General features: G+C 56.5%; 2 protein-coding genes across 4 annotated transcripts; both read right to left on the bottom strand.

Moving 5' to 3' along the window:
* Positions 1 to 213: 213 nt before the first annotated feature.
* Positions 214 to 7,550, bottom strand: ADGRG3 (adhesion G protein-coupled receptor G3). 3 transcript variants are annotated; one of them, XM_040570880.1, is made up of 13 exons: positions 6,571 to 7,550; positions 5,991 to 6,020; positions 5,754 to 5,916; positions 5,551 to 5,665; positions 4,885 to 5,025; positions 4,644 to 4,766; positions 4,531 to 4,570; positions 3,984 to 4,084; positions 3,368 to 3,480; positions 2,829 to 3,121; positions 2,233 to 2,326; positions 1,421 to 1,707; positions 214 to 1,150 (listed from the first exon to the last, which is right to left on the bottom strand). In XM_040570880.1, exons 1-13 carry the CDS (start codon positions 6,617 to 6,619, stop codon positions 1,035 to 1,037), a joined length of 1,665 nt encoding a protein of 554 aa, XP_040426814.1. In that variant the 5' UTR covers positions 6,620 to 7,550; the 3' UTR covers positions 214 to 1,034. The 3 variants fall into 3 exon arrangements, with proteins under 3 accessions (XP_040426814.1, XP_040426813.1, XP_040426812.1); XM_040570879.1 differs by having other exon boundaries at positions 224 to 723; positions 1,013 to 1,150; positions 3,368 to 4,084; positions 4,531 to 4,766; positions 6,571 to 7,545; XM_040570878.1 differs by having other exon boundaries at positions 224 to 1,150; positions 3,368 to 4,084; positions 4,531 to 4,766; positions 6,571 to 7,545.
* A 43-nt stretch (positions 7,551 to 7,593) lies between these two features.
* On the bottom strand, positions 7,594 to 21,262 carry ADGRG1 (adhesion G protein-coupled receptor G1). The gene is given in 15 exon segments (XM_040570881.1): positions 7,594 to 8,322; positions 8,494 to 8,762; positions 9,021 to 9,132; positions 10,432 to 10,706; positions 11,307 to 11,422; positions 11,504 to 11,604; positions 12,001 to 12,046; positions 12,533 to 12,649; positions 13,078 to 13,200; positions 13,354 to 13,501; positions 13,642 to 13,759; positions 14,250 to 14,520; positions 14,522 to 14,673; positions 15,181 to 15,268; positions 18,277 to 21,262. Coding segments are annotated over 15 exon segments (2,097 nt in total). The 5' UTR covers positions 18,316 to 21,262; the 3' UTR covers positions 7,594 to 8,200.

Raw genomic sequence — 21,262 nt, 5'->3', positions numbered from 1 at the left:
TGCACCTTGTGTAGTTCTTAGTGTCACAGATGATGTACCGTTAGCAGAGAAAGGGCTGCTCTGTGCATGCATGCATGTGTATGTGCATATACAGATCTCTCTTCCTCCTGAATGGCTGCAAATTGCTAGAAAGATTTTAGGTCACTTATACATCCCTAAAATGAAGACAATAATAAATATTGTTGACTTGTAAACATCAATGACTAAATCCATAGTGCTTAGACAGCTAGCAAAGTTTTAATGCTAAAACAGACGTGGATTGGACAAGATAACTGTTTTCTCTGAGATGATAGGTGTTTACTTGCACACAGAGATGTAATACAGCATGGAGGGGACAGTGCAGCTTGGGAGCAGCCACAGCTGGCTGAGGGTATGGGGAATGCAGCACCCTAGTGCCCAATGGGCTGAAGTGTGGTGTCCTCATGGAAGTCGCTACTAGCTGCAGTGTTCTGCAGGAGACAAGCGCAGCAGATCCACTGCCTGAAGAATTCTACCAGGTTCATTTGGAGAGGCCGTATTGTAAAGATGCCTGGTGGATAAACCTCTTTTGCTAATTCCCAGACCTGACCCTCATGGGGTCTGCAGAGTCTGGGTACAGCAGGAAAACTCACCCCTGGCCTGGTCCAGTGCCCAAGTCCATCTCCTGCTGGGAATTATGGGCAAAGATCAGCATGGCCCCATCCAGGATGAAGGTAGCCAGCTCATGGGCCACAGCAAGAGTCCCTGGGGAACAAGATCAGAGCACTTCTGAGGCCATGAAGCCTGCAGGGACTTTGACAGAAGGGCAGTGTCGGGATTCCTTGCACCAAGGTGCTGTGTGCTGCCCAAGGCAGGCCCCTAGGAGCAAAAGGACAGCCAAAGCAAAAAGTCCTGCTAGGGTGGATCAAACCCAACGAAGGATAAACTGAGGTATGGGTGAGGGCCAGGACCACACTGGTCAGCTGGGGTGCTTGTCCTCCACAGAAAGCTGTGTCCTTCAGGCTGAAAGCTCGCGGGCAGCAAGTGTGCTCACTGGCAGGAAGTCCAGCCAGCAGCTATCCCTGTGACCCAGCCACGGTTCTGTCGTTCCTCATGATGTGGGAGAGGGAGTTGGTGGTCTCCTCCATCTTTGGGTAGTAGAGGACGACCAGCCAGATGAAGATGAAGAGGCCTGCGGGGAGAGGAAGGACACTCAGCAGTGGCAGCGAGAGGGGCTCCTCTGGGTGCTTCTCCAACCTCTGCATGGCACAGCATTGGTGGCTGGGACCCGTTGTTTGGTGGGGTCACTTTGCTCCCTGCTAAAGGGAAGGGCACAATGGTGCCAGACAGTGTCGGTGCCTTGGGACCCCTGGTCAACTACTGCCAAGCTTCCTCTTGCCTCCCATGTCTTCCCAGCCCAGCCCTGGGAGCCAGCACGCTCAAGTTTCAAGCTGTCTCTGACCTTGAAGGGAGTTCAGGATGGCAGAGAGGTAGAGCATAGGTACTGAGGAGCTGCCATAGCTGAGGAATGCCAGCGCCCAGGTGGCTCCCAGCAGGCAGAAAAGCCCCACAGCCGCCAGGGCCACTCTCCAGGCTTTGCAGTGCCCCTGCACCATTCCAGTGCTCCACAGGTGGCAGTTCTTCCAGGCCACCACCCCAAAGATGGCTGTGTTGAAGAGGAAGACAAGGCTGAAATAGCCACAGTTCGTGATGTAGTGGACAAGGAGGTGTTCGGAATTGATCCAGCACCTGAAATGAGACAACTGCAATGTCTCCAGCAGACCTGCTACCCCCACCTCCATGGCAGCACCCCCAAAAGCCCCCCATGGTCTCCTCTGGAGGATGTGTTTGGAGATGCCCTCATGCTAGTGTGATTCTTTCCAAGGCCAGGATGAAGCATGGGGGACAGCAGGGCAGAGGGAGACGAAGCCCAGGGAAACTCCAGGTGGACCCGGGACATCCTTCATGTCATGGAGGCCTGTGGGCATGACTAAGCAGGCTTGGTGAGACTGCCCAGCTGCTCCTGCCCAACCTAAGGTTCTATCTGTGGCTGTGCATTCCCAGTACTGGGTGCCTGTGGCCGGAGTGCTGTTGCACGATGGTTACCACGGCTCAGTTTCAATCAAGATTAGGAAAGAGGAAGCATTGTGCAAAGCTGAACAGGATGGACACAAAAACCACACAGCTGCACTCCCAGCAGGACAAGGTCACTGTTTCCTGTGCCAAAGGGCCACCCAACCCCTGTGGGCGGTGGTGTGCGACCATGCCACGCACAGGTGGACTACAGTCTGCTGGTCCGTCGTCCGAATGCTGTATTCTCCATAGCTGCCCATGGCTCCTGCCACAACCACCACCAGAGCAGGGAAGCCTGAAGAACAAAGGAGACCATTGTGGGGTAGGCCAGGGAGGCAAGGGGGAGGTGAGGCAGCCAGCTCAGGGTCTCTACCTGTCCATCCTATCCACACATGTGCTGGCCTCCAGGAATGTAGGGAAAAGCTGAGTTCACCCAAGTGCTGTAGGCACAAGGGATGCTGCTGGGACATGATAGGGTGAGGAGCGACATCAGGGAGTGGTAGGGCTTGAGGTGTTCCCTAAACTCTCCATGGGGTCACCCACTTTGGTGCCACTTACAGTGCCTGAGCTGGGAAGAGCAGGTTTCCAACAGGGGTGGGAAGGAAGACCCCAGAATATCATGGGGTCATCAGGAGATGGTGCCTGTAAGAGCTGCCCTGAATCCCGTGGGCAACGCCACTCACTATGCTGAGCCTGGATGGGAGCTTATTCTCTCTGTCAGTGCAAAGCCCTGTCCCCTCTGGCTGTAACCCACTGACCCCCTTGCCCTCTGGGGTGGCCCAGCAACCAGTGCTCACCCCATCCGATGAGGCACAGCTTTGCCAGGTAGTGGTGTATGTAGGTGCCAAGGACCTTGATGAAGAGAAGGTAGAGATGAGAGCCTTCCAGTGCAGTCCAGGTGAAGCAGCAGAGAAGGCAGTAGTGAGTGAGCCCCCCCAGGGCACTGCACAGCCCCGGCATGGCCCTGCTGGAGACCCCACTGTTGAGCAGGAAAGCCAGGTTGAGCAGGAGCAGGCTGCTGACCAGGTTCATGTGAAGCCCCAGGTTGGTGCGGAGGGTCTCCTCAGACCTGAATTGCTGGTAGCTGCACCTGGCAGGGAGCAGAAAAGGCCAGGGGCACAGCTGAGTGGGGCAGAGGGGGCCCACACACAATGGGGAGGGTCACAGCAGGCACTGCCAGTGTCAGGGGAGAGGAGCATCCCCTGGCACTGGCCCCCCACCTGGGGGTCACCCCTTACCCCAGAGGGTTCATGGAGATACACCAGGCCTGGGACTGCCCATGTCCCTCCCACCCCCAAACCCAGCCGGGGTACATGGAGCCACTGGCACACCCTACCTTAAGAAAATATAGAAGGCAATGGTGAAGATGGAGAAAGCCACAGCCACCCCACAGCCAGTATTGGCCACAGCCACCAACGTCTGTGCCATGGACGTGTTCAGAGCCGGGTTCTGCCAAACACGTGCACCCTGGGTCAGATGGGTCCAAACCAGCCTAGAAAACCTAGCTACAGCTGCAAGAACCACAGGGCTGAGTGGGGTCCTGCAGCACAGGAGGAGAACTCCTGGTGAGGTGCTGCAGGACCTCACAAGCCCAGAACCCTCAGGTCTTTCCCTCAGATCTCCAGGGAGAGGGGAGGTGGGGGTAGATCTGAGGAGATGCAACCTCTCTCGAGGTGTGAGCACAAGATGAGGGAAGGGACCCTGAGTCTCAGTGCTTCCAGAGTCAGTCCGCTTCCACCCTTTACATCCCCTACTGATATGCTCCTGCCGGAAGGGGAAGGGCATGAAGCTGGGGCCGAAGGTTGTTTTTAAGAAAGGCCTGGGCTTGCCTGGGAGCAGAAACGACTGGCTCTGTGCAGCTAGTGGTGACACTTGAGGGACCAAGTAGCTGAGGGATGGGCTGGCAGCATAGCCAGGGTAAAAGCAGGAGCTGTAGGGAATGGGGTTGTCACCAGGAGGAGGGTGAAGAAGGTGAGATGGTTGCAGGAACAGACTGTCTCCTTGTCCCCAGGCAGTGTGACACATCCTCTGGTGCTCCAGCCACCTGCCTGCCCTGCAACCAGCACAGCGCAACAGCAGTGAGCACCAGGCAAAGCATCTTCCAGCCAAGCCCTCCATCCCACCTCACAGAGACCCTCAAGCACAGGTGGGGGAGCTGCAATGCTTCTTGGTGGGAAGGAGGTAGCAGGACAGAGGCTAAGAGTGTGGCACACAGCGTGCCCATGGATTGGCTGCGATAGCGCTGTGGCACCCCTGCCCAGCAGGAAGCAGAATACTAGGGCCATGTCCCAGCGTCAGAGCATTCCCAGCATGGACAAAGCCCTCAGCATCCCCAGCTGACTCTACATGGCAGTGGGGACCATGGCACAGTAGTGGACCCTTCACGCCCTGGCCAGAGGCTTTTGGCAGCTCTGCAGGGGTACCCAGTGCCACCTCCCACCAACTTTCTTCCACCCCACTGCACCAGAGCCCCACTCCTGTCCCCACCAACGCCAATACCTTTGTTGGGCTCCCAGAAGACGCACAGTGGGGTGACATTCTGCAAAGAGGAGAGTGGTGTGAGCCTGTGCCTCAGTGGACAGACAGGGAGAGGGAGGGCACATCCAACTTACAGGGGGCAGCTGCTGGTGGGCAAAGGTGAAATGCACAGGGTCCTGCAGCCCAGAGATGTCCAAATCCTCCACCATGATGCCCACCACAGTGTCATCCAAGACCTGCCCCATCTGGTTGTCCTCCTGTTTGGGGCAGCGCTGGCTGAGCTGAGCTGGCAGCACGGTTCCTCACAGCCTCACGGTGCTGCCAGCAGCACATGCTGGTGGCTGGCATGGGCTGGGAATGATTGATAGCTCATACCTCAAACATGCCAAGTTGCTTGATGTTGAGGACTGTCACCACCACATGTGCTGCCTGGCTGCTCAGGGACTGGAATACCTCCCGAGGGAGACGGATTTTGCCTGCTTTTCCCTCCTCCATAGAGCTGATTGTCATGGGGCCCTGCAGCAAGGAACAGTGGTATGGGGGTCTCTTGCAGGCAGCGTCCCACTTGGCCACATCGCCTCTCTCAGGGCCCACCAGCCTTGCTCCAGGCACAAACTCAGCCCTGCTCAGGTGGGTTTTACTGAGCAAAATTGCCAGGAGCCCGAGGGCAGAGCCTTCTCACCAGTGCTCAACAGCCAAGGGGCAGACCTGAGGGCAGACCCCAGGGGGAGTCCTAGCCTGCTGTCACCCTGTGGGACATGGTCCCCTGGCATGTCTAGGCCATGCAAGTGCCTTGGGACAGGCAGGAGGCATGCGGTCTGACATTTTCCTCTGGACCACTTGCCCGCTACTGGGCCAGCTCCCTGGGGAGTGACGGCCAAAGAGGCAGGGCTCTTCCACAGTGCACCCAGCTAGCCCAGCTCGGCACGGGATGCTGGAGCTGCTGCAGGTCCAGGAAGCAACTGCAAGTGTGGGGTGAAAGAAATGCGCCAAGGCCCAGCCCTCAGTGTGGGACCCCAGATGGCAGCGGTCACTGCTCACCTGAGCTGGGGAGAAGGAGAGGAGGAGGTCGCGGGCCAGGCCTCTGCTGACGTTCAGGTGCAGTGCCTGCAGCCTGTCTGTGCCGCTCAGTGCCGGCCCTGCCATCTGCACCAACCTGCGGGGCAGGCAGTGCTGTGAGGCACCAGGGCACAGTGGGGCACTGCCCCAAGCAGCTCCGGGGCCCTGCAGTGCCCCGCCACTACCTGAGCCAGCGTGCCTGCAGGCAGCGGCAGGCAGGGCGGGTGGAGCGGCGCAGCTCTGCGCAGTGACGGGGCAGGTCCAGGGGCAGGCCGGGGGCCTCGTTCCTCTCCTCTGGCTCCACCGTGATGTTACAGCATTCTTCGATCCTGTCCCCCCGCTGAAGTGCTGCAGGAGGGGGTGGTGAGGCCCCAGCAGCAGCAGCATGGGGGCGGTCGGGGCCAGGTGGGCTGGGGTCTCACCGTCACAGCTGTCCTGGCCTCCCGCGGCGTCTGGGGAGCAAAACCCAGCGTCAGCCCCCCCACCCTGCACTTGGCCCACGGCGGAGATGGTGCCAGTCTGAAATGAGCACACTCAGAGGCTCCCTGGCTGCCCTCTCTTGTGCTACTAAAGGCATGCCAGGCTTCAAAATGTGACAACAAATGTGGGAGCTGGTAACTGCAAAGGCAACGCATCTGCCTTGATGTGCCAGTACAGCCACCCCCCCCGGGAGCCTCACAGGAGAGATCCCAGGCAGCGGGCACTATTCTAGAAACCAGGACCCATCCAGATCAGCACAACACCCCACCCAGAAGCCCTGTCTGTGGCACAGGGCTCAGCCCTGTTGCTATAAGGCAGAGAGGAGGCTGTAGGGGAAAACCCCTCACCCTCCACTTTCCTTTCCCAGCTCTTCACATTCCAGGACTAACTCTATCTTGGACTGTCCACACTTCATTCATTGCGTCTGGGGTGAAACACCACCGTGGTCTCTGGGCCACAGCTTTCCCACAGGACAGGCATGGGGGTGATCCTGTCCACCCCTCCCCCCTGCCCACTACTCACCAGAAAGCAGCAGGAACAGTAGGACTGTGTCCAGGAGCATGTGCTTCATGCTGCTTTGCAGGTATCCCAGCCACCCCAGGGCTGCTCTGCTCCTGTCCCAAGGCACTGCTCCCCCAGGGCTTGCAGCTTCTCCTGAGGCAACAGCCACGTACTCATTTCCTTTCTGCAATCCCCTTGCTTCTTTCTGTGGGTTGGCCAGTAACCTCCCACCTCAAGCTCACTGAAATAGTGCTAACGGTTAGAGCTGCTTCGCCTCCCCAGTGGACTCCGGGCTCTATTTTTCTTTCCCTTCTCACCCTATCCTGCCCAACCCCATTGTGCTGATGACCCCTCAGCCCAGAATGGTGAGTGATGTGTTGGGGCATCCCCGCTGCCAGCCAAGCCCAGGGCTCCTGTGCCACCCATGGGCACGATGCTCACATGCCTAAGCCCAGGTGCACCCGAGCTTGCAGGTAGGAACAAGAGTGACACATGGGACATAAGCAAAAGTCCAGGTCCACATCCATGTGGCCCTCCTACTGCTTAGCCGATGGTCACCGCAGTGCCTTGATACCGTTGCTCAGCTGGCCATGGTGGTTCGTCTCCCCAGCACTGCTCTATGCAAAGAAGAGCTTGGGCACAACACTGAGCATTGACCTGAGCTGCCAGGGCTGCACAGCGAAGGGAAGCCTGCCCACAACCCAGCAGAGAAACACCTTCCTTTTTGCTGCATGGTGACAGCCACCGGAGAGTGCTAACACTTCCCAAGCCCTGAGACCTGCTGCTGTCACCCTAAAGCCAACAGCACCAGGCTCCTGGTGCTCTGCTGGTTAACACTGTTATTGGTCTCTGCTCAGCAGGATGGTGTGGGCTGTGCTGGTGTGCGGGGCCTTGTTGAGCTGCAGAAATTCAGCACAGAGAAAAACTGAGTCCTTCCCTGGGGGTGGGACAGCCCTGTTTGCCAGGGCACGCTGGAGGGATGAGGGACAGTGGCAGAACCCCAAGGGACAGCTCACCAACAGCAGAGACCCAGGGGCACCACGCTCAGAGCAGGAACAACTTTAATGGGCACAAGTCTCATGTGTGAGCACAAATATTAAAATTTTACACCATACAAAAATAGAGAAACATTCAACAAAATAACAAAAATAGATTATTTCAGCTGCTATAGGGTGTTGCAGTGGTGGTTATTCTGTCTTACCAGGGAAGGGCCCTCTTGGCGGCCACCAGCAAGGCCTGAAAACGGGGCCTTTCCCACCTGCTGTCCCTCCTTGGGGAGAGGACAGGCCTTGGGGCACTGCAGGGGACATCTGGAAGCGCTGGGGGGCCTGTTCTTGCTCCTGCTTCTGTCCCTTGCCACAGCCCTGCGCATCTCTCTGTCATGCCCCTGGAGCCAGCCCTGTCCCTGTGGGAGCAGGTAGGGGATACCCAGTCAGGGATGGGGACACCCAGATACTTCAGGGGCCATGGTGATGGGGAACGCAGAGCTGGTGGAGGCGAGGGGCTGGGGGTCTCTGCTGCAGATCCCTGTGCTCCCAGCAGCCCCATGGGGCAGGTGAGTAGCAAAGCGGCCGGCGCTGGTGCTTGCTATGGCTGCCCTCCATGCGGGGAGCCCCGGCCAGGCAGCCCCATGGCATGGCCAGCACGAGGCTCAGCCAGGGTGGCTCTGGCTGCTGTTAGGCTGCAGTTTCATGCTGTCAGAGCTGCTCTGGGAGTTGGAGGACTTTTTTGCCTGCAGCACCATGGTCCAGTACCAGAGAAAGATGAGAAAACCTGGGTGAGAAGGGAGAAAGAGTGGGTCAATCCCCTCAAAGGACCACCAGTAGCTGAGAGTGAGCTAGCCAGTCTCCCAGGGCTGTATCTTCTCATACCCCATCATCACCACACCCACAAAGTCCCAGGGCAGTTCATGCCCTTTGGAGGAGCCCAGTGCCCCAGGATCACCTTGGAGTGAGTTGATGATGGTGAAGATGTAGAGGGAGACAAGGCGGAAGTTGCCGGAGGTGAAGGAGAAGAACACCAGTGCCCAGGGAATGCCCAGCAGGATGCTTAGACCAAAGAGGGCTAGGACATGCTTGAGCTTGTGGCCTTTCTTGTTCTGCTGGAGGATCTCCCGGACCATGGCCCCCAGCATGACGGAGTTGAAGAGGAATACCAGGCTGAAGAAACCTAGGTTTACCACGTTATGGATCAGGGGGCTCGTGATCCAGCATCTAGAGGAAGGAGAAAAAGCAAAGGGTTACGCTGTGTCATCCCACAGGGGGATGAGACAAAGGGTTTGAGGGTGGAGAGGGGAGCATGAAGGTTCTGGGCTAACTCAGCACCCGTCGTAGTTAAACCCAGAGGGGGGATCCCCTGCCCCACCTTATGCAAAGCCCCAGGAAAGCCACAGCCTTGTGGGCTAAGGAGGTGGAGGTTGAACCAGATGACTTTAAGACCAGGGACCAAGCAATCAATTTCCCATGACTTACATGGTTGCATTGGTGGACTTTCCACCAATGGATTCATACACGGGAATGGAGAACGGGCCGTAGTTCGTCCAATTAGTCAGGAAGATCAGCATCACGCAACAGAAGGGGAGTCCTGGGTGTTAAGAACAGAGTAAAGTGGCCATCCTCATCCCTGACCCACAGACCTTCTAGAAGGACTTGTTGCCTCTTTTTCCTCATAAGGTGTACAATGTCCTCTCTCCTTGGGGTGAACCAAGGAAAGAGGATACAACAAGGGTTCCTGGTGTAAGCCCTGGCCAAGGAATGGGCTTATGCTGCACAGACCCCAGCTGCGGGTCTCACAGGGTGATGGAATTTTAGGCCACAAATGATCATGAGATCTTCTTACCACAACCTCCTATCCAAAGGAGGACAGAGATGTATGGGTGTCTCCTGCATCAAGCCCATCTTTATGGGCTGCCCTGGTGTACTGGGTCTGGCTGGGATGTTAACTTCCCCTGCAGCAGCCCATGCAGTGCTGTGCTCTGCACTTGTAGCTAGAACAGCAGTGGTATCACACCAGTGTTGTGTCTGCTGCTGAGCAGTGCTGGCACAGCATCAGGACTCTCTCTAACAGGGGGTGGACAAAAAAGTGAGAAAGGAACATCACCAGGGCAGCTGACCTAAGCCAGCCAAAGGGATATTCCACACCATATGGTGTCACACTCAGCAATAAACGGTGGAAAAAGGAGGGGGGGGGGGCTCTCGTTGCGAAAACGTCTGTCCTCCCGAACACTGGCTACGTGCGTTGAGGCCCTGCTTCAAGGACGTGGTCAAGCATCGCTCATTTGTGGAAAGCAGAGAGTAATTTCTTTCCTCTGCACTTCCACACAGCCTTTACTTGTTTTTTTTTTTTTCCTTTTTTCTTTTCCCCTCCCTTTTCCTCTTTCCCTTTTTTCCTTTAGTCAAATTGTTTAATTAATAATAATCTTTCCTTAATAATTATTTTTTCCTTTTAATTAAATTATCCTTATCTCAACCCGTGAGTTGTTCTTTCCTTTACTTCTTCCCCTCCTCTTCTAAGAAGGGGGAGTGAGAGCGGTTGTGGTGGAGTATTCAGCTGCCTAGCATGGTGAAACCACCACACCAGGGTGTCTCTTTTAGAAAGAACATCCCATCGCTATTTAAAGACCCCAAGCAGTGGCTGTCACGTGCCCCCCTTGCTGGGTGACCTGCCTTTGCTTTAGCCCCTGTTTCTGCTCTCAGTCACTGAGTCTCCTTCCTCAATGAAGAGACAGATCCCTCCGCTCTCAGACACCACAGCTATGCCTCCAACCCCATCCAGGCATCATATATGCTGGGAAAGACTTCCAGGGGCAGAAACCGACCCTACCATGTGCCAGTCTGCCCCACTGTCCTGCCCCTGGGGAGTCTCTGCCTCCCCCATGCTCACCCCAGCCCACCAGGCAGAGCTTGAGGAGGAAGTGGTCATGGTAGGCATTGAAGACTTCGATCACAAGCCGGTAGAGGTTGTAGCCCTCGATGCCCATCCAGGTGAGGCAGCTCAGGAGGGAGAAGTGCAGGAACAGCCCCCCAGCTCTGCAGGCTGCCTCGCTGCTGCTGGCAGCCAAGTGCTCTGAGATGAGGAAGGTGAAGTCCAGGAGGAAGATGGCACCCAGCAAGTTCATGTGGATGTGCATGCTCGTGATCTGGTCTCGCTGCTTGCTTCTGGAGAAGTCAGGGGAAGAGCTGTCAACACTGTGCCTGGCCAGTATCACTGGTGCCCCACAACACCCCACAGTGTCACTGGGGCAACACACCACACCCGAAGAGTTAGGAGAACCCTTGTTAGTGTAAGGGGCTGACATACTGACCCCACACATGGGACTGCCACAAGCAGATTCAGGTCTCTGCAGCTGGCCCTGCACTTCAGATTTAGTCTATGGAGGGTTGGGAGTGACATATTTTCAGCTCCCAATCATCCACAGAGGGTCAGTGATATTACTCAAGAAAAGCAACTCTTGTTCTCCCTGACAAGATCTTTGTTGGTTTCTGCTTGCCAGCTCCATGACAACAACCAAACTGATTTTCCAAAATCAGCAGGTGTTTGAGAGTGCCCTTCATGAGACCTGGCAAAGAAGATAGTTTCTGGAGGGGTACATTCTACTTTCTTCCAGCCTGGTTCCTTCATCATGCTTCCAGCTGGACCACCAACTGCCTTTGGAGAGCTTGGGCCCTCCCCAGTGTAATGACAACAGGGAAGATGCAGAGAGGGAGCATGGGGGTGTCCTGTCAGCCCACTGGCTCACCTGGGCACCCAGACTATACCTGAAGTAGAGGAAGAAGATGGTGCAAATGGATGCCAAAGCTGAGATAAGGCAGCCAATGTACGTGATGATGCTCAGATAGTCTCTGTGTATGTAGGTAATCTCTGGAGAGGATACCTGGGGAGAAGAAGGAATGAGACAGTGAAGGAGCAGTGCCAGGGGGAATAATGTACAGAGCTGCGGGAAGGCACTACCCACCATTAGCACAGCAAAGTAGGTGAGGTGGTTGCATCTGCAGTACGTCTGTCTATCCCCCTCCACTGTTGTGCAGCCATAGCTATCCCAGTTTCCAGAGCTGGCTGCTAAAGAAAGGGAAAGCATCTGGTGACCAGCAGAAACAGCTGCTTTGGAGCTCAGAGCTTCAGGTTAGGGTGTCCACAGCAGGGGGAAGGACAAATGTGGGGGATCCCAGATCACCCTATGCATAGCACACACTGGCAGGAATACATACACAGGATTGCTAACTTCAGGGGCAACAGTACCCTCCCTGGGAAGGGAGAAAGCTCCTAGGTTAGATATGGAGGAAAAAGCCTGAAATTGACCCCATGGGAAACGTTTACGGAGCTGGAGCAAGGGAGTTGCAGAACAACTTTTACCACCAACAGCCAGCAGGTCTTTAGTACTCAGCCAAGGGAACAGAAACAGCATCTATGCTTCACACACAAACGCAGAAGCTCCTGCGCCCATACACTCACCGGTGCTGTCCTCCTGCCAGAAGACACACAGCAGGGTCACATTCCTCTGAAATGACAAAACAACAGGTCCTGATCAGGATGAATTGCAAGTTTGGTAGGGGCAACATTGGACAGGAGGTGAGATGGTCTCAGGAGATGAACTGGCCCATATCATGAGCAGAGGCTCAAGGTAGACTTCTCTTGGCAGTTTGCAGAACAGATACCTCCTCCCAGGCCCCAGTTTTAAATAAGGAGTTCATCTGTGAACAGTGGCTATGAATGAGCCAAGAAATATTAACTCAAAGTGTCCCCAGCCCTGGAGATTGTGCTGGAGTTGACACATCTGCAAATTATCATCCACTGCACAGAAGTAGGCAGAGCCACCACTAGTGCACATGGTGAAGCCATGAAGCCAGAGATGCAGTAGGTTGCAGCAGGCCTAGGACATGGGCCTGCTGGATCGTGACCACTCTTAAAGCTCGTAGGGCCTGAGCCATCCTTGCCCCTCTGTTCCTGGAGGGCTTGGGTGTGATGAGGCTGTTCCCCCACTTACCAGCAGTTGGTTGTGGAAGAAAGTGAGGACCACTGGGTCAGAGAGATTGGCCACCACCATGTCCACCAGGGAGATGCCAACCACCTTGTCACCCAGGATGTGGCTGCTGTTTTCATCCTGTGGGAGAAGGAGAGGAGGTGGTGGCACTGCAGGAAGGGAGAGCTGCCAGGTGTGAAGCTGGTGAGAGTCCACAGCAAAGAGGACCTGTGCTGCTTCCCTGTCAAGACTCTAGCTCATTTTTGAAGCATCTAACATCTCCAGAGCACCTTCTACAAGTGAATGCCTTCAGCCTGGTTTGGGCAGCAGGGACTGGAGCTGGCTGAGAAGGGCGAGGGCTGCAGGAGGGGCAGAGGAGAAGGGAAAGCCTAGATGAGCTGCAGGTGATGCTGCAGGGTGCAACATGGACATGAATGGGCAGGTAAGGCCAGCCCAGGGAACAATGCCTTGTGCTGATTTGTACCAGCACTCCTTGCTGCAGCTGGCTCTCTGCTGCCCTGTGCCACCAGACAGTGGCACCCCACCGTGCTGCATGGCGCAAGCGTTACCTGGAACATGGCCTGGCTGTTGATGTCCACCAGAAGCACCCTGTGCTCCACCACCTCCTTCTTTGCTGTCACGAACAAGCTGCTTGGCAGATCCACGGCGAACCCCTGGACCTCTCTGCTCTCCTGCAAGGACAGACCCATTGGGACAGAGCTTAGGAAGATGCTGGTGGGCTGCTACTCTGAGCTCCATTGGGTGTGGTGGGGATGACAGGGGTGACAACATCTGCCCAGCCCTGGGGTTGCACTTCCGACCCCACCAGCACCCCACAGACCCACCTCTCTTGGGGAAGCAAAGGCCAGGTGCCGAGGAGTCTGCGCAGTGCTGACTCTCAGGACGGTGGCACGCAGAGCGGCCTTCCCGAAGGTCTGGTTCTGCCCTTTGAGCTCCACCTGCGCCAGCATCCTCTCCAAGGCCCCAAGTTTGCTGTGGGGAACAGGATGCAGTGAGCAGGGCAGCAGGTGCCACGCCAGGGACCAGGAAAAAGGCACCAGCGTGGAACAGGTTCAACCAACACCCTGCCCACCACCACAACCACCCGGCCTGCAGCCCAGCCCCGCACTCACTGCCGAAGTGATCGCTGTGCCGTGGCACCCGAGGCCGGCGCCTGTGCAAGGAGTCTGTCCAGGGCAGCGAGCTGGCCCTCTACATCCTGCTCCCAGACGGGCATGATCTCCAGAGAGGCTGGTGGCACATGACAGGAGATACTGTCAGGGGCAGAGGCAGAGACAGCTTTCCCCTGTCCCCAGCTGCTGGCCAGGGCTGGCTCCATGGCACAGCCCTCGCAGGAACCCAAAGCAAAGGGCTTCAATGTGGGCCCACACTTGGGAAGCCACTAGAGACCCTGACCCAGACGGTTTCTCTGGCCGCCTGGAGCTCAGCATTCCTCTGCAAAGCACACGGCTTCCTGGGATTTTAGTGGGCTGTAGCACTTTGGAAAATCTCTGCCTTCATTTTTTGGTAGCTGCTCGCCCAGGGACACCTGTGTGCCAGGGGCTGCCACTGGGCTGCTTAAGCAAAACCACTTGTCCTTCCCATCACCCTTTAGCTGTGTCTTGACATTGTCATACTATAGCACAGCACCGGGACAACCCCAGTGCTCTGCTGATGGCTAGCACAGGCTGGGAGTGGAATTGACCCTTATCTCATTAAAATAACACCGAACTGCCTTTACCAGGGAAAAAGTATTCAGATGCACTGTCAAGGGAGGTGTTCTTCTGGCCTTTGAAGACATAGGACACATTGAAGATAGCGGTCTTGGTCCTTTCAGTCTTCTGTGTGTCCCTCTCCTGGGTGATGCTGCTGGGTGGGTCCTGGCCCAGGAGGAAGCTCTGCTTCCCGTATGCAAGCCAGAGGGTCCTGTTGGGCTTGAACCAGTAGATGCAGAAGCGGTACCTGCCCAAAGTGGGCGGCAAGCTGGACTGGTAGTAAAAGTTTCTCCTGCTTGGCAAAAAATGGACTTTTTATTATTAGTGCCTGGGCCGTGTTCTCAATGGAGATGTTGGCAGGACTGTGCTTGTAGATGACGGAGCTGCTCTCAGTCTGGTTCCTCTCTCCGCAGAAACGGAAATCCTCCTGGTGGACACTTGCACCCACCCCTGCATTGCACAAGTGCAGAGAGATGCTGGCTTAGCCAGAGGGGCAGCCACCCGCACGCCAGCACATAGCATGCCAGGCGCTGCCCCAAGTGTGCCAAACCCATCCTGGCCGGGCTGTGTGACATCAGCCACCTCCGACTTGCCCATGGTCACGCTGGGAGGTTTGCCAGGAGCCAGCATGCCCGGGGCTACCATAGCTCCTCCCTCCTGGGGCTGGCTTCTCCCCACTGCCACCCCCCCGGCCCCGCAGCAGGCTGACAAGGACAAAGGAGCACTATAGATGGATGGAGACCTGCTCCTTTCTCCGGAAAGGACCCCTCCATCTCCAGGTCCTCATGCCAGAGACCCTAGTGGAGGCACATCAGCCCACAAGATGTTTCACCTCTGTGGAAGCCATGGCAGCAAACACCCCTCAGTGCCTTCAGCCTTTGCATTTTGGGGCTGCCAATTACTTCCAGCAGCCTAGACATGCTAGCCCAGGGCAGGATGTGGCTGGGACCAGCCTACCTTGGAGGGGGGAGAGAAGGAGCAGGAGCAGGACTTTCATCACAGGTGGCTCTTGACTTTGGCTTTGCCTCCCAGGAGAAAGCAGAGCCTGGAAGGTCACAAAGAAAAGAGGCCATGTAATATTTGGGGTGACAAGAGCATTGCCCACAGCCAGCATGGCATCAGGGGATGGAGAGCTGAGGCTGTGCAGGTGGGACAGCGGCTGGTGCAACAGCCAGCTCCCGAGTGCCTCTGCCACCCGCGAGGAGGAGCGCCGGGTGCCAGACTCCCCACATGGCCACGTGAGGCTGGAAGGACAGGACAGAGGCAGGGGGAGGCAGACAAATCTCTAGACTCTCGGCCCCAGCACAAGCGCCAACCTCTACAGCTCGCTGCTTCACATCTTGGTTCCTGTCTTGGCTTCTTATCGCAGGCGATAAAGAACAGAAGGAAATAGTGGTTTCCTAATCTACCAGACCTAGAATTGTATCTGGTGATTTCAGCTCCTATATTTTCAGCTGCGGAGCTGGTCATGTTGCAACCCACAGGCAGTGGTGGTGGGGATGGAGCACGGTGCAGGATATGAGCATGCTCTGTCCCCCTACAGCTGCCACCCATCGCCTGCATCTGCTGGCATCTGCTTGTGCATTGGCTGCAACACAACCCCACCTCCTGGCAGCAGTCTCACAGTTGCTGTGCAGCTCCTTCCCACGCTCAACTTGGCACCCTGGGCTCCCACCTTTTTAAGAGGCACCCGCTGTGGCTGCAGCTGTGGTATTTGCACCCAACAGCAGCAGCTGGGGCAGGCACTGCCTGCATTATGGTGACACCAGCCCCACCCAGGGGCCTGGGGTGAGAGTGGCAGGAGGTGTCAGGGAACACCCACAGTCACCAGCATGAAGGGTGCATCCATGGGCAGCAGGACCATAAAGAGGCTGAAAATGGCCCATGCCTAGCAAGCTGATGAGGTAATGCAAATGTGCACCATCCAGGGCATCACACTGACCCCCTGGGACAGGACACCGTCAGCAAGGGCTGCATGGGGCGGCTGCCAGAACCAAGCACTTGCTGATGCCCAAAGCCAAGCCAGCACCCAGGTTGCTGCCACTGCCAGGGCTGTGTCTGGCTCCCACGTTGCTTCCAACCATCCCGCTCAAAACCCCCAGCACCGTTTCAGGGTGTCCTGTTCATGTGGACATAAACCTGGCCAGATGTGCAGACGTCTGTTGCCTGTCTCACAGCATGCGAGCACCAGGGGACCACCCACCGAAGTGGCTGCAGGGCTCCTGCAAGCATTGCTGTCAAAGGCTCCCTTTGCTGCACAGTTGAGGCTTTTCTGTCTGACCAATGTGTGATGTAAGAGATGAGAGGAATGACAGATATCATCTTGCTCTCACAAGAAAGATAAAAATAAAGCCTCTTCTGTGTCTCACAAGCTCTCAGAGGCATCCAAGGGTTGTCAGTAGTGAAGACCAGGGAAAATTGCTGGCTTGAAAACTCAGTGTCCTTGTCACCGGGTCTCCTGGTGGCAAGGGGAAGGTCCCACCTCATTTCTCGCCAAGGCTGGAAGTGGGGCTGCCGACCAGTGCTGGCCAGCCTCTCACCCGCTGCCGGTGCCGCTTGCCCAGGACCGGGTTCTGGGTTGGCCTGGGTGTCAGCAGGAGATGGCTTGTGACTGTGCTGAGACATGTTTCCCCACACAGGTTTGCTAATGTGACACCACAGCCACTTGCTGCTTTCCTGAGCAGCGCAGGAAGTCTCTCCAGCCAGCACGGATCCAGCGCACATCCTGCACTGGTGTGTCACCACCAACAGGCAGAGCGCGTTAGCCTTCCCGCAGCAATTTGTCACTCCTGGATGACAGAGGCTTTGGGCTGTAAATCAACCAACTACCATGGGCGTAACGGTCTTGCACAAGCACTGTGCTGCTGAGGTCCCCAGCATGGGCTGGGGGCGTACAGCATGGGCATGACTTGCATTACCAGCAGTAACTGGATGTGAATGAGGCCAGCGTCCCCATTCCTTGCTGCATGCCTGGGAATCACACACATGCAGCCACGGAGTGAGAGCTTGTATTGAAAAAGCACAGCCATGTGATGGCAAAATGCAGGTGGCAACAGCAAAACACGCAGTGTGCTTAAAGGCAACGTGAAGCACCGGTGCTTGAAGCTGGGAGCAACAAAGATGTGAATGCAAACCATGGTGCCATGGCACCAAGCCAGTGCATGGGGGACACAAAGCTGCAAGGCTTCAGCCAGGGGAAGGCTGGCAGAGGGACAAGCTCTGACCCATTCTGCTGTGCTGGCACAATTTGGATTTTGCCAAAGAAAGGGATCATCCCCTTTCAGCCATTACTGAGAGCACAGATGAGACAAGAAATCCCCATGGAAGGAGGGCGGCTGGTATTTCCCCTCTGAGCTCTGCTTGCCCCAACTCGGTTGATTGCCTCTTCCTGAGCTAAACAATGCCAAGAGAAAATCCCCTGAAACTGTTTTCTCAGCAGAAAAACTCGGTTCCCACCCATACCCACAACAGGCAATGCTGGTCCCCAAGTGCATCCTGGAGGCAGTGGGGAACAGCGCAGGTGATGGCACAGCATCACTGCACCCAGGTACCACACGGCTCCCTGCTGCCCCGCTCTCCCAGGAACCCTTCTGAGAAAGCCACTGCGGGGACCTATTGCAGCAGCCCCTTCCACACCAGCCCAGCCTCCCTCCTTCCTCCCTGGAGCAGGAAGGCTTTTCCAGCCACCCCGCCCCAGCCCCCCCAGCCGGGTAGCTCAGCTCCAAGGCTGCTCTGAGAACAATAGCACATAGAAAAGCTGCTGCTTTGTCAGAGATGAGATAAGCAGAGGTGGGGGAGATTGGGGTCCGGAGCAGGCTCCTTACTGGCACAGGGCAGGATGTGTTTTCTCAGAAGCCCAGCACGAAGTATCAGGGCATTACATTGTGTTCTCTCATCACCACTAAATTAATGCGCTGGCCTTGCAAAGGGAAGCCTGGGAATAATACTGTGTCTAAACCTGGAGGCAAGTAGAAAAAATAAAAAGCCCAGTGTTTATTACCACTGAGAAACCTTATTGATCTCTGGGTGACCTGGCACCAGGTATTTGATTACTTGGAGATGGCAAGGGCATGCGGGTTTTGCACATGACATTTTTCCCAAGAAGGGAAGATGCTCTCATGTCTCACACAAACTCCAGAAACACGTAGATGCAGGGGCTTTCATCTATTTTGCTTCCAGGCTTGCTAGTAAAATACACCACTGGTCTGTGCCTCGAGCCTCCGAGATGCTAGTAAGGACACAGCTCTTCACCCATAGCCTGTTATTCAGGGGAGAGAAGGCAAAGTTTTGGGAAATAGATGGGGGAACTGAGGCACAGAGAGAGGCATGTGAGTGGCCCCAGGCACCCAAGACAGACTCCCCCAGACAGGATACAGAACGATCCCACGCAGGGGACAGTGGCCATCATTGGAGGGGGTGCTCAGGATGGCCCCAGCCTCGGTCACTCAGGTGACCAGGTTCATCTTCACAATGTGTCCTTGTTCTTGGCCAGCATCCTGTGGGCACAGGGGCCAGCCCACACATTAGTCACAGCATCAGCATGCAAGCCCTGCCAATCACTGGTGGGCATCAGGAAGGCGCCCTTGGCTGCCTGGACCCAACGGGCACGTTTGCTAATCCCACTGGGGTGAGCCATGCCATGCCCTGCGCCGGCTGTGGGCTGGGGCTCAGCGGTTCAGCTCGCAGCAGCGCGCAGGCACATTCCCCTGTAACAGCGGCATCCGCAGGCACGGGGCAGTTTTGCAGATGGGACAAGACCTGATAAAGATGCCAGGGGCCCAGCAGAGCTCCCTGACAGACCTGATGTCCTTCATGGGCCGATTGCCACCTCCCCTCCTGAGGAAACGGTGGGAGGCTTGGTGGGAGGAAGAGACAGCCCCAACCTCCAATGCTCAAAACCATCAAATTACCATTTCCTAAAAAACACTGCAACCAGAAATACCTCAGCTAACAAACCCAACGCTTCCTCTGCAGTGGTGGGGAACACACAGCATCTTGTTTGGTATCATGCAAAGCCAGTGGCTTCAGCAAGGGCTATACGTAGCCTCCAAAGGAACAGGTATGGCTGCAGCAACGTTGAGGTTGCCACAGCCTTGGAGGAGCAGCCTGCATCCTCAAAGCACATTGCAACCGATGCAGGAGGGGTAGCATGCTGCAACTGATGTGAAGTCTGGGGATTTCAGTTTCCCACCTGTAAGGAGTGGGGCTGGCCTTGGTGTGCCCACTCACGCATCCTCACAGTGCACTCAGCCTCAGGCATGGGTTGCAGCTGGTAACACCGAGCTGATGGGCAACAAGGGCTTCCCCTCACCCTGGGCTGAGCGGGTCTGATCGTCCCCAGCATGGTGCTTTGCGTGGCAGCCACCAACTTAGGTAGAAAATACTGAGAAAAAAGCACTGTCCCAGGGATGCAGATACCCAGCGCTGAGCTGGCAGCCGCTGCTTCCCACGATGCACAGAGCCCAGGAGCCTGCAAGGCCACCACATTCCCCCAGCCCTGGGGCTGCAGCCCTTGAAGCCCACCCCGGGCTGGAGCTGCTGCAGGAGCAGCCTGGCCTCCCTTCCTCAACAGAACCCCTGGGCCTCCTGCAGATGGGCTCACACCCTTCTTCCACCCAAACCACCCTCAGATTGTAACACCTTCCAAAATGCTCTATCCTGGATGGTCGCTGATAAACATCCCTTCCTGGGTCTCATTGTCATCCACATGAAAATGTTTCCCATCACATGGGAGTACAGAGCAGCCCAGGATTGTGCTCCAAGCCATTTCATGTTTGGCTCGGGATACTTTGAGGATGGCAGCAATTCCAGTGCCTGGCAAGGGTGAACTGTGGGACTTTCACTGGGGGGAGGCTGTAGCACCAGAGGAGCTAGGTACAAGGGCCTGGGTCACAGATTTCCTGGTCACTGCCATAGCCCAGCTGTTGGTGAGCTGATGGGAAAGAAGTTTACGGCTCAGTGCCCTTCTGAAAAACAAGTGCCGGCAGGCTGCTGCCCAGCTGGTGCCACGCGGGGGCTGGCACTCACATACCTCCCCCAGCTGCAGCCAGAGCCCCCAGCATGTGGGAGCTGCTGTCTGCAGCACCACGTCCCTCTGACACCCATGGGTGCCACCAAAATATGCGGGAAGGCCAGCCCCAGTGTGCCCCATCCCGGCAGCACGCAGTTGTTTGCAAACCTGTTGCTCTCCGAATAGCAGCCCCCGGGCTGCAGGATTAAGAGCTGGATTGGAACCAACTATGCAGCATTTTTAGGCCTTGGCTCAATTCACGTGGGAGCGGCAAACCTTGCAGGGGCAGAGCAAAACCCACTGTGGCTGTGGTACTGAGGAGGACTGCACTTACAGCATTGCCCAAAGCCTGTTTTCTCTCCTGCTGTCCAGGTCTCTGAAACCTCTCCTGGCTCCCTGCTGGCAGCAGAGCTTGTAAGTGGGTACCGCAGCTCTCAGGCCATGAAATGAGCTTTGGCTGGATCCCCCACTCACAGCGGTCCGGATTTGCTGCTAGGAGGCTATTCCAGGAGACCTGATTTCAATTCTCCAGCTGGTCTTGCTGGGTCTTGCTGGTCTCTTTGCCCCTTTCCTCAGGGACCACTCTGGCAGCTCACGGGCGGGGAACACCCAGGGCAGCCCCCAGCAGTTTGCCAGGACAGGCAGCAGCAAGCCGCAGTGCTGCAGCAGGAATCCCCCGGCAGGCACTGGAAGGAGAGCTCCCTGTCGAGACAAGCCAACCGTCCCACAGGATGCTGTGCTCTCCGCCAGGAAGGAGAAGCGGGGTGTGCCGGTGGTTCCCTGGGTTGGGAAGCGGTGGCCGCACACACAGCACGGCGCAGCAGAGTGGCGGGGGCTTCGCAGGGCTCAGCTGTGCTGAGGGCAGCAGCCGAGAACAGCTGCCCCGCAAAGTGCACGGGGATCTGCGGCTCTGTGGCTGAATTCCATTCAGCCTGGCTGTTGGGCAGAGGCAGGGCGAAGCCCGATTTAGCAGGGAAGGGAAGCGCTTGTAGGGATGGAGGCTTCAAGACAGGTCGTGCCTTGGTTGCA

This window comes from Cygnus olor, chromosome 12 (genome assembly GCF_009769625.2).
Source record: "Cygnus olor isolate bCygOlo1 chromosome 12, bCygOlo1.pri.v2, whole genome shotgun sequence".
In the NCBI taxonomy this organism is placed as follows: Eukaryota; Metazoa; Chordata; class Aves; order Anseriformes; family Anatidae; genus Cygnus; species Cygnus olor.
This window is presented reverse-complemented; position numbering and strand designations above follow the sequence as displayed.

Coding starts and splice junctions, on each gene's coding strand:
- ADGRG3 (XM_040570878.1), bottom strand. CDS start 6,619: ATGAAGCACATGCTCCTGGACACAGTCCTACTGTTCCTGCTGCTTTCT. Junction 4,085..4,530: donor CTTCTGGGAGCCCAACAAAG/GTATTGGCGTTG, acceptor TGCTGGTTGCAG/GGCAGGCAGGTGGCTGGAGC. Junction 2,327..2,828: donor GCTGTGCCTCATCGGATGGG/GTGAGCACTGGT, acceptor TTTGTTCTTCAG/GCTTCCCTGCTCTGGTGGTG.